The sequence below is a fragment of the Physella acuta genome, unplaced genomic scaffold (genome assembly GCF_028476545.2).
Source record: "Physella acuta isolate Inbredline_101_S28 unplaced genomic scaffold, ASM2847654v3 ptg000804l, whole genome shotgun sequence".
NCBI lineage: Eukaryota > Metazoa > Mollusca > Gastropoda > Physidae > Physella > Physella acuta.
Genome location: NW_026732322.1, coordinates 577,501 through 590,182, shown reverse-complemented (window position 1 = coordinate 590,182; position 12,682 = coordinate 577,501). Strand labels below are relative to the sequence as shown.

Genomic DNA, 12,682 nt, shown 5'->3' with positions numbered 1-12,682 from the left:
GTCAAAGCGGGAATAGGAAAAAAAGAGTGAGTGGGGGGGGGGGGGGGGGGTGGGCGGTTGCGGAGAAGATAGGAGCCGAATCCACGACATCAACAACACGTTCGCTGAAATGAATTTGCTTAAGGGTATCGCAACATATATCTGCGAACACATGTATAAGATTATAATGAGTTTCAGCATGCTTAAAACCTTATTGTGACAGCTTAGTTATGTTAGCAGTACACAACAGGCCTTCAGGGTTGAAGGGTTTATGTGTAAACGTGTAGAGGGGTTGGAAGCAGGCGTCAATATTGAAATTTAAACAGAAAGCGATTTATCAACGCCAAGGGAATATAGTCCGAGTAAAGACAGCATTTTAACCAAGCGGGATCCGAACCCACCATTCCAAGCGGCACGGAAATCACCTCGCCTTCCATGCATCAAGTCAGATGTAACCACTTCAGCCAATCAGCTCTACTAAGATAAAGCTATCTGACCACCATCACAGCTTGTACACCGAAGACGCGGTCAAGAGTGAATTCGGACATCGAAAGGTACCAAATGATCGCGTAGGGCACGGGCCTATGTAGACAGCAAGGGTGAACCATCTACCTACTACTAGATTCAGCTGAAGGTTAGGGTATACTACGTAAAGGATGACTCATCGCGGTGATAGCCCATTCTACTGCATGGTCATGTTTGGGGCATAAGATTGTTGGGCTGCACGGCATTCTGTAGAGTATTGTAGAGGATGGCATACGGAATGAGTATAACTCTTCTTCCGGAGTTGCCTGGGAGCACAGCCTTGGTAGAGGATAACTCGGTTTACAGGTGGGCACTATCTATTGCTGAAGATACTTTTAGACCAGGCGTTTTCTGCTGCATAGATACAGTCGACTTGTTCTCTTCGCTTAACATCACAGGCTGGTCCGTTTCTCTCAGAATCCACACAAACTAACATCAAGATTCGCTTGTACAAATATCTGTATCAAAGGACCAGACAGCACCCTCTCTCTGCAGACATTCTCTGGACACTATTCAGACACTCTCTGGACACTATTCAGACACTCTCTGGACACTATTCAGACACTCTCTGGACACTATCCAGACACTCTCTGGACACTATTCAGACACTCTCTGGACACTATTCAGACACTCTCTGGACACTATTCAGACACTCTCTGGACACTATCCAGACACTCTCTGGACACTATTCAGACACTCTCTGGACACTATCCAGACACTCTCTGGACACTATTCAGACACTCTCTGGACACTATTCAGACACTCTCTGGACACTATCCAGACACTCTCTGGACACTATTCAGACACTCTCTGGCCAATATCCAGACACTCTCTGGACACTCTCTGGACACTATCCAGACACTCTCTGGACACTCTCTGGACACTATCCAGACACTCTCTGGACACTCTCTGGACACTATCCAGACACTCTCTGGACACTATTCAGACACTCTCTGGACACTATCCAGACACTCTCTGGACACTATTCAGACACTCTCTGGACACTATTCAGACACTCTCTGGACACTATCCAGACACTCTCTGGACACTATTCAGACACTCTCTGGACAATATCCAGACACTCTCTGGACACTCTCTGGACACTATCCAGACACTCTCTGGACACTCTCTGGACACTATCCAGACACTCTCTGGACACTCTCTGGACACTATCCAGACACTCTCTGGAAAATATTCAGACACTCTCTGGACACTCTCTGGACACTATCCAGACACTCTCTGGACACTCTCTGGACACTATCCAGACACTCTCTGGACACTATTCAGACACTCTCTGGACAATATCCAGACACTCTCTGGACACTCTCTGGACACTATCCAGACACTCTCTGGACACTCTCTGGACACTATCCAGACACTCTCTGGACACTCTCTGGACACTATCCAGACACTCTCTGGACACTATTCAGACACTCTCTGGACACTCTCTGGACACTATCCAGACACTCTCTGGACACTCTCTGGACACTATCCAGACACTCTCTGGACACCCTCTGGACACTATCCAGACACTCTCTGGACACTATCCAGACACTCTCTGGACACTATTCAGACACTATCTGGACACTATTCAGACACTCTCTGGACACTATCCAGACACTCTCTGGACACTATTCAGACACTCTCTGGACACTATCCAGACACTCTCTGGACACTCTCTGGACACTCTCTGGACACTATCCAGACACTCTCTGGACACTCTCTGGACACTATCCAGACACTCTCTGGACACTCTCTGGACACTATCCAGACACTCTCTGGACACTATTCAGACGCTCTCTGGACACTATCCAGACACTCTCTGGACACTCTCACATTATTCAGACACTCGACTCGAATCACCATTGGTTACAGAGATTGGATGAACCACTTTGATTTGACTCAGGTTGCGGTCTGCTGAAAGAGATTTAATCTCTCGCTTTGACATAGAGAATAATTGTGTTTCTTTTCAAGTTTTCGATCATAGCGGCCGTAAAAAAATAATACACTTAAATTACGCATGAAAGAATTACAGAAATGTAGTATCTTAAGAATCAATCATATAAACGTTGAAAATCGAGGGAAATTCAATTATTTATTTCGTTTAAGACTACATTTTAATTATTATAAACAAGTGTAAATTATAACCTGAAGTTTCACTTCGTAAGATAAGCATTAATGGGCTGTCTAGAAACCACAAAATCAATTTCCTGAAAACTCCACTTTGTAGTAATTTGAACTCAAACCTTTGCCAATAATTTCATTAAATAAAGGTATACTTTTTAAAAGGGTTTAGTTATGCCATGTTTATTTACATTTTCAGTGAGAAAATTTAAAAAAAAAAATGTTTTTGGCTGCTTAAAAATTGTGTTACTGTAAATACTAAAAACCATTACATTAGCAAGTCCGACAAAAAACAAACAATAACAATGTTATAACCTTATTTATTTCAATAACATCGCACGTGACTTTTTATATATGGAATGGACCTTTGCGATACTTTCATCAGTGCTGTTCATTGACCAGCATAGAGTATATTGATGTAACAACACTCCAGCTAGCGGCAGTAAAACGAACGATTCTACTGTAAAACACGAATAGGCTTGATTTTACTTGTAGATCAGATAGACATTTGAATTATGAAAATAATCGACGAGAACCCAACAATAAACGTGACAATGTACCAATGATATTTGAAACAGATACACACCGTCCTGCCACGGTTATTAAGCGAAATACCTGAATATATGAAGCAAATTTAGCCTAAGTGTGGTTTTTCCTGTGTAAAGGTGCAGGCCTATGTTCTCTATTTGTCTGCGTAGATGTAGTTCTTTGTAAGTAGTTTTGTCTGTGAATGAAGGTGTGTGTCACACTATCTGTATGTAGGTGTGAGTTTCTCTGTATGTAGTTGAGTGTCGTCTGTGTAGGCGTGTGTATGTATGTGTCTCTATATGTATGTGTGTGTGTGTGTGTATGTGTATGTGTGTCTCATTCTGTATGTAGATGCGTGTCTCTCTGTTTAGGTGTGTCTGTCTGTACTTAGGTATGCTTATTTTGTTTTTAGGTAGATGTGTGTGCAGGTGTGTGTATGTCTCTACCTGCAGATGTCTTTCTCTGTGTGTATGTGTGCAAACCTTGAGTAATTGATATTAGTTGAAGTGCCAAACAATGTTATCAATTATTAAACACAGCTCCTGCTTACACAAACACACAATTTATCAGGAGAATATCGATTTATGTTATCAGGCCCGATTTAGAATGGCGATTGCAATATCGATTTTGGCTTTTGAACACAACAATGTCACCGTAGCAATGCACATAAAAGTTCAAAGTTTACGTCTACTACCAATTGATTCATTGTGTGGTTTTATAACATAAAACTGAATCTGTAGACAAAATAGTAAGTTTTTTTTAAAATATTTATTTCTCTGAGAGTGTGTGGGTTTTGAAAATTAAAGGGGGCCCCATGGTGGGGGTCAATAAAAGTTTAAGGGCTGAAGGACAAATGTTAAATATAGATTTCCTGTATAAATTATATAATTAGGCCTATATAACTTTGTTTTATCTCGTCTGGGTGTCGGTGTAAGTCGGGAAGAAAAACTCCTAGAAAACGTATGAAAACTTTTATAATTTAATAGATATATCGTGTACGAGTACGTTTTGGAATAGTAAAAAATGCGGTGGACAATATGTGCTAAGTTTTTTTTCCTTAGTAGCTTTACAGTATAAAGCATAGTGCAGCAAAGAGTAAGCTTTGCTACACTATGCTAAATCTGAAACTGAAACAAACAGGTATAAGATTCCTAGTACTTAATCAATGCAGCTGCAAGCTCGCTAGTTCCCGGATCTATCAATCAAGAAGGCCTATATTTAGAAACCGCGCATTCGCAAACAAGGATTTTAGCAGTAGCAATGCGCTCGACAAAATGTATTAAGTTATTGTTTTAACTTTAGAAGCGGAAATTTAAATTGTAACCAAAGGTAATGACTTCGTTTTTTTTTTTCAAGTGTTCCTAAAAGAAAATAATAATATTTTTTTCCAGATGGCATTATTACCAATTTCACACATCATTCAAAACTAAACCGATATTTCCAAACGTTACTTTTAATTTGATTATTTATCGATTTCTACACAACTGGTTTGTCCTTGGATTTCTTCATTGTTGAAACATGTATTTAAAACGTTATATTAAAATAACTTTAAACAATTATAATAGCACTGCTGAAAATGCGTAAAGTTGTTGCCCTGTACTTGTTCCAAAAACATGGAACAACTGTCTAGCGACTCATCCATTGCAATTTAAAGATTGCGAAACTTGTTAGCAGTTTTCACTATTCGAGTGATTTGCACCTAAAGCTACATATTCAAATTGTTTTGAATTTTCTTGACAAAGTTCCTCAGCCAGCTCTAACAAACATTTTTTTCCGTGAACAAAAAGATCACCGCGGGCCGGATGAGAGGACCTCGCGGGCCGCATCCGGCCCGCGGGCCGTAGTTTGGAGACCCCTGGTATAAAGTATAGTGCAGCAAAGAGTAAGCTTTACTACAGTATGTCAAATCTGAAACTGAAACAAACAGGTATACGATTCCTAGTACTTTATCAATGCATCCGCAAGCTCGCTAGTTCCCAGATCGGTTGAGACGGCCTATATATAAACCCGTGCATTTGGAAACCAGGGAATTTTAGCATTAGCAATGTGCTCGATAAACGTTCGTGTTTTAACTTTTACAAGTATACAGCAAAAATTATAATTTTCATCAAAGGTAAGGGCTTAACTTTTTTACTTATTGGTTCTTATTGAAGAGTAGAATATTTTTCTACAGCAATAATATTTTACCAGATGGCGTTAAAACAATTTACGCATATCATTTATGACAAAAGTTTTATTTCAATAAATAATTTGTACACCTTCACTTTTACCGTATTTATTTATCGATTTCTACACGATCGGCATGTCCTTCAATTTTTGATTGTTGAAACATGTATTTAAAACCCCGATTTAAAATAACCATATAAGAAATAGCAGATTTATACTGAAAGGTTATCTTCTTAGTATAAATCTGCTAGTACTCATAAGTCCACGGGACGGAGTGGCCTAACGGTAGAGTATTAGACTGCTAATCGTAAGTCTCGAGTTCAAATTAGGGAAAGTAAAGGCGGCTATGCATAGTGATGACCACACTTCATATGCCGACGTCACAGAAACAAGTGAAGTCTACTTCACTCGCCCAAAGACCGCCAGGTTTGAAAGGGAACTTTTTACTCAAAAGTCCTCCACAACAAAAATTAAAAAAAAAAAAATCCTAAATCCCCTCCCCCCTTTTCTATTTAAATTGGTTTTATTGGTCACCATTTAGGGGGGGGGGGAGGGTGACACCAAAGCAAAAAATTGCAAAATGTGCAGAAGAAAAATTCCCTTTTGCCTCATACATTAGTGATTAATTAAAGTTAAATAGTCTTTTAAGTACAAGTCGTCAATTATTACAAGCGGGTGGGGGTAACTCCATGACGTAAACGTACTAACTATAGAGAAAACCATGCTACATCCATGTGTATTATTATCAGACTATTGTCTAGAAAAACTTCGCTACTATTACGTCTGCAGTGACTAAAGTTTTTAAACATACATGTACTCGTATGTGGCATATATATTAAATTATAGGCCTATGTAGGCCGACACACACACACACATGTAACACTGCCTCAGTAGGGATATCACCCACTGTATGTGTAGTTTTTAAAGAGCAGACCCTGAGAGATAACACACGACGAAATGACGCTTTTGTTGTTAGATACTGCCTTTATAGCAAATCCGTATACTGCTAGTCATGAACATTGAAGCTACATAAATACAAGGATGTCATAAAATAGGTTACGACCTGTGGCGTCGCTATGTCGGGTGTCACCCGGTGCGGCACTTCCTGGTGTCGCCCCCCCCCCCCTATTTCCAAGAAACAAAGATTATATATCTATAATCTATATATATATATATATATATATATATATATATATATATATATATATATATATATATATATATATATATATATATATATAAAGCAATGTATGTATGTGTGTGTGTTTCTGTCTGTGTGTCTGTCTGTGTGTCTTTTATGCATTACCACACCTCTTATCACATCGCCGTGAAACTTTGGGAAGTTGTTGAGAATACTCCTGGGGAGGTTTCTGCGAAAAAAAAATTTCAAATTCGCAGGGGTGTCGCCCCGGCAGGGCGCGATTTGTTTTTCTCAATATACGGTATATAAAAATAAAAGTCTATTTTGATTTCACACTGTTCATCCAATAGCCATGAGACTTTGGGGAGTTCATTATACCACTCTAGGAAGGGTTCTGTAAAAAAATAATTTTTAATTTCGCAAGGGCGGCGCCAGGGGAGGGTCCGATTTTTCTCTATTTACGGTATATAAAAATAAAAGTCTATTTTGATTTCACACTGTTTATCTGATAGGTATGAAACTTTGGGGAGTTGATTAAAACACTCTAGTGAAGGGTTCTTTACAAAAATCATTTTTAATTTCGCAAGGTCGGCGCCAAGGGAGGGTGCGATTTTTCTCTATATATGGTTTATAAAAATAAGTCGATTTTGGTATGACACCGTTATCCGATAGCCATGAGACTTTGGGGGTGTTGATAAGAAAAATTCAGGGAATTTCTGTAAAAAAAAAACTTTATTAATTTCGCAAGGGCTTAGCTGGAGCTAGAGCAGGTATTGAGTTCATCATTTAGCTATAAGTTTAACATTCTGTGCAGTGGCGCCGGTAGGTCGGGTGTCACATGGTGCGGCACTTCGTGGTGTCACCGATCAAAGAAATAAAGTATATATATATATATATATATATATATATATATATATATATATATATATATATATATATATATATATATATATATATATATATATATATATATATATATATAAATATATATATGTATATATGTATATATATATATATATATATATATATATATATATATATATATATATATATATATATATATACATATATATATATATATATATATATCTATATATATATATATATATATATATATGTGTGTGTGTGTGTGTGTGTATCGGCCTACATAGGTGTATAATTTAAATATATGCTACATACGCGTACATATATGTGTATAAGCTTTAATCACTGCAGACTTAATAGTAAAGATGTTTATCAAAAGTCAGTTAATAATATAGTTGGTCGTAGCAAAGTTTTCTCTATTGTTAGCACATTTACGTCATGGAGTCACCCCCACCCTCTTGTAATATTTGTCAATTTCTACTAAAACGACTGTTTTACTTTAATTAATCATTAATGGAACTGGCAAAAAGGTATTTTTCTTCTGTACATTTTGAATTTTTTTCACTTGGTGTCACCTCCCTAAATGGTGTCACCCGGTGCGGTCCGCACCCCCCGCCCCGCCCTCGCTACGCCTCTGGTTACGACCAGTACACAATACTGCCAGAAAGTACCGATAAGTATTACAATGATACATACTTAACCTAACTAGTCCGCAACATGCAGCACTAGCATGAATAATACACACAAGTAAACTGAATAAAATACTTTTCATACCTAGTATGCAACATGAAGCACTAGTATGATACATACAGTAATATAAAACATAATGTACATTACCTTCTTAAGGTCTACATTGCAACTTTAACCTAAGAAACTGCACCGTCCGTGTCATTAGTAGCCTGGGATTAAATGCCATAAAAAATACATCAACAGTTGCGGTCCCACAGTGGCCGCAACCAAATAAATAACAAATTATTCCCCTTGACTGGTAACCATGGTATGTGTTACACACACACACACACACACATATATATATATATATATATATATATATATATATATATATATATATATATATATCTGGGGAGGTGACACGACGAAGTGCTGCACTGGGTGACACCCGACCTAGCGACGCCACTGGTTTCGTCTCTGTTCCGGTTAAAAAATGTCTACCTGTAATATATTTGTTCATCTTTAAACTTTAAAAAAAATTAGCAGTAAACCTTATAATCTGTCAATTATATTTTTCAAACAATTGGTTTATCAAATATTTGAAATATAGTCAAGGATCGAATACCTGGAAAATGAATGCCAATCAGTGGGAGAAAGTGAGGCACAATTGGACAGAGCTTCTGAAAGCGTATACATCTTCAACTCTTGCTTACTTGTATCAGGTAATTACTATATTTTAATTACAATTTTTTTATTATGTTGTTTATATAATTATTTAAAGTATTTGTGTAGTTATGTAAAACGTCATTTGTTCATTGAAGTTTTCGGCCCATTACCCTTGCTATTACACAACAAGTGGATTCAACCTTTTCAATTACCCACCTCAGCTAATAATATTTCACCATAAAATTAACCCTAACGCTAGTCCTCAAGTATATTCAGCCGAGATGGCTAATTGGAAGAGTTAAACTTATCTGGCGTATAGCCCTATTGAATGCTAACTGACGGTTAAGCTATAGCTTAAGGAACAGGTTTAGTGTTACGGTTTATAATTTAGGCCTAGATCTGAGTCTGGGCTTGGGATTAGAGATATGATCAGAAAAATATCTGATTTTCAAAAAATAGTTAGGGGTAGTTAAACTCTTTTTAAAATATGCTGAATGGAAAAAAACTGATTTTTTTTGGTTCACGCTACAGATTCCATGTCGATATGTATTTCTAAGAAGAGAGTAGTTACTAGAGAGTTGATAATATACATTATATAGATAGGACTGCTTGGGCTAGAGGTAGAGCGCTATACTGCTAACCCGAAAAATTAGAGCTCGAATCCGGGTTCATGTCAGTAGAACGTCCATGAGTCCACTCATGGGGAAAGCAAAGGCGGCTGGGCATAATGCTGACAACACTATTCTTTCATATGGCGAGGTCACTCAAACATATCAATTCTACTTTATCTGCCCCATTTCCTTGGGTACGAACGGGAAAAGATTATAAGATCATTTGTCCTTGAGATCATTTGTCCTGAGATCATTTGTCCTGAGATCATTTGTCCGTGAGATATTTTGTCTGAGATATTTTGTCTGAGATCATTTGTCCTGAGATCATTTGTCATGGAACCTTTAATTTGTTTGTTTAAATATTGTGTTTGCCGAGAGAGACAAGCCCACATTGTATTTCTGTAACTAATAGGAGGGTGTCATTAATGATGACGACAGAGAAAACATCAACACCGCCCGTACGTCAAGTCAGAAAATGGAAACATTGCTATTCATAATTAAACGTAAAATTGGTAAAGATCCCTACAGGTAAATATCTTTTTTGCGTTTCGTATTTTTTAAGTTGATTCACAAATATTTCTCTTCAGAAAGTATGGTTGCCATGGTAACGGTGGCCAGCTTGAGTTCTAAATTTGCATAAACTAACATATATATCGGCCATATAATCATTGGTCCTTCTTTAACTCACACTAATTTTATTTAAAAAATGTATGGTGAAATACCGTTAAATTTTGCATTGTTTTTAGTGATTTTTCATTATACCAAATTTTGAAAATTAAAAAAAAATATTTCTAGAGTGTTTTCTGTTAAGAAAACTAGCCAGCTGACTCTATTAGTGTTAGTAAATGAAGAATCAATAATTATATATGGCCACTTAATATGTTAGTTTATGAAATTTTAGAACTCAACAAAAGGTGCTTTTTTCAAGATGGCCGCCGTCGCCATGCCAACAATATTTTCGAAAGAGTCACTGATACTTGCAAATATTTTTTTTAAGTACCCTAACTTAGATATATACAAATAAATAAATAAAACATATTAATTAAGAAGTTGGTTTTTTTCTGGAGCCTATTCCCTTAATGCAATAGGATTTAAGAACACAAAGTTAGACATTTTAAACCACTACATTACTGAAAATCTTGCATTTCCATATACCATTGCCGGTGTTACACGGCATTTTTGACACAAAAAAATAGTGAAAATAGGCTTCGGGAAAATGCCTAGACATAACATATTCATAGGGTAATGACATAAGGGAATTCAACTGACAGCAAATGTTCCTGCAAACTGGCAACCGACAAACTGAATCCCGATAATATGGCTCATAAAAATGTAACCTGTAAATAGGGCATGTCCTTTTGATTACTCAGGAGCTTAATTTATATCGTTTACAAAATTATGTTTAAGAAAAATAAATAAGTAATAGTTTTGCTAAAAGGAATAATTTTATGGAAGGTTAATACAAAAAGTAGATCTAGCGTTTTTTAAGATTTATGGAAAACTAAAACTAAATCTAATAGGTGGAACATTAAGAATAATAAATCACAGTATAATTATCGTTTAACTAAATTTCAAGATTTCAAGAAGTTGAGAATATGCTTATTTTTCTATACATTTATTGAGCTTCCCCCCCCCCCCCCCCCCCCACCCCCCGTAAATTTGCATATAATTTTTAACAAAATCCATCTAAAAATATGTGCATCTGTGCAAAATGCCTTTGGAAAATGTTCTACATCGGCTGACAGGCAAGGGGCCTGCATTTTCACTTCCTGCTAGTGTGACCTACTTAGGTCTTTTTGCTTTATTTATATTTAGTCTCCTGAGTTATGTATTTGTCCTTGGGAGAATTGTTAGTTCACAGGTTCATATCGGTCAACTGAACTCTGTCACATCAGGTGATTGTATTTTTAATCACTGGCAGATCCTCAACCAATGGTCTTGCGACCGTGAGGATCCTTGACAGATCCTCAACCAATAGTCGTAAGACTTTTGAGTTATTTCCCCTTAATTTGAGTTGTATTTAATCTCGGGTTTTTTCATGTCTAAAGGCAGCCAGATTGACCTTTGGACCAGGAGAGTTGTGCCGGTGGTTATGTACGCCACTTTTCAGTATTGTAATTTTGTGAAATGTTTTATCACCTTTGTATAAGGTATTGTGTGGCAAGTTGTAGTATTTCTACTATTTTGTTCTGGTGTATTATAGCACCTTTTTGATTACTTCGGTGATAGCTTGACCTTTATTTGGATTTCTATTGTTGTAGAGGCAATACGTCTCTTCTTGGTTTTTTGTGGTAATTATGATGCCATTCAGTTGTGTGAAGTAATGATCTTTATTGGTGTATAATATACTTAGCCACAGCTGTGATACATTGTGATTTTCTTAAACTGTAAGTTGGAGTTTTTGAGTTTATTTATTGTACTCTTAAAGTCTGTACATTTTATACTGACCTAGTGTCATAATCTTGCACATTTATTAAAAGGGTATTGATAGTTTAAGTCGTGTTGAGTCTCTTCGATTTGTCGTGTTTTACCCCTAGACAGCATTAACGAGCTCACGGCAAGTTGTTGGGATTTCATTAGTGTGACTTCTGTCAGTACCATACCAAACCAACCCGGGGTGTCCGCTCCCTCCGCGGCTGTCGGAGAGCGGTCATTACACTAGTATTGACAATTTAAAGATAAGCAAAAATAATTTTAAAGTTTTAAATCACAGCCAGTGGTAAGCAACACAAGACTTCAAAAACAATATTGAAATAGTGTCTTACTTTCACTCATACAGCATTTCTCCTGAATATTATATATATATATATATATATATATATATATATATATATATATATATATATATATATATATATATATATATTCTCTTATATTTTAGCCATTTAATCACAATATTAAAAGAAGAAAGTCCACATTTGGCAGAGGAAATTGAATCGACAGCATCATCGTCACAACCTAATCTGAGCGATCCGGGTAAACAAAAAATCAATGAAATACTTTTAATAACAAGCTTTAATGATAAAAATTACTTTTCAATGAGTTTTCATTTACGTTTAAATTTCTCCCGTTTCTGCCTGAATTTCCCTATCTGGCTAAATTTCCGGATCCGGTAAAATGCCGATTCTGTATAAAAATCCGTTTTCAATGACATTTTTCGTTTCCGTTTAAATTTGAGGTTGAGGATTTTTATTTTGGTTTCGGTTTAGAGATAAAAAAAACACTATCAACCTCGTCCGTTATATTTCTCCTTCAACGGACCATAACTCGAATTGTATTTAAAGAAAACCATATATTTTCTCTTATTCAGTGTATAATTATATAAAAGCTTGTTATTAAAACTTTTTTTATGCATTTTTCAATGCAGATTTTTTTTTTTTCAAATGCAGCTATCGCCTAGCGGAGT

At 36.6% G+C, this 12,682-nt stretch overlaps 1 protein-coding gene across 3 annotated transcripts in view; it reads left to right on the top strand.

Annotated features, from left to right (window-relative positions):
- Positions 1–4,393: 4,393 nt before the first annotated feature.
- The window catches only part of LOC131951213 (sterile alpha motif domain-containing protein 9), a 19,357-nt gene continuing 11,068 nt past the window's right edge, over positions 4,394–12,682 (top strand). For 2 of the 3 annotated variants that reach the window (XM_059313553.1, XM_059313551.1), the window contains exons 1-4: positions 5,046–5,269; positions 8,610–8,721; positions 9,689–9,804; positions 12,158–12,252. In XM_059313553.1, the coding sequence (XP_059169536.1) occupies positions 8,632–8,721; positions 9,689–9,804; positions 12,158–12,252 (301 nt within the window). In that variant the 5' untranslated portion in view covers positions 5,046–5,269; positions 8,610–8,631. Of the gene's footprint in view, positions 4,486–5,045; positions 5,270–8,609; positions 8,722–9,688; positions 9,805–12,157; positions 12,253–12,682 lie in introns of those variants that run through there. The other variant, XM_059313552.1, reaches the window with a different exon arrangement.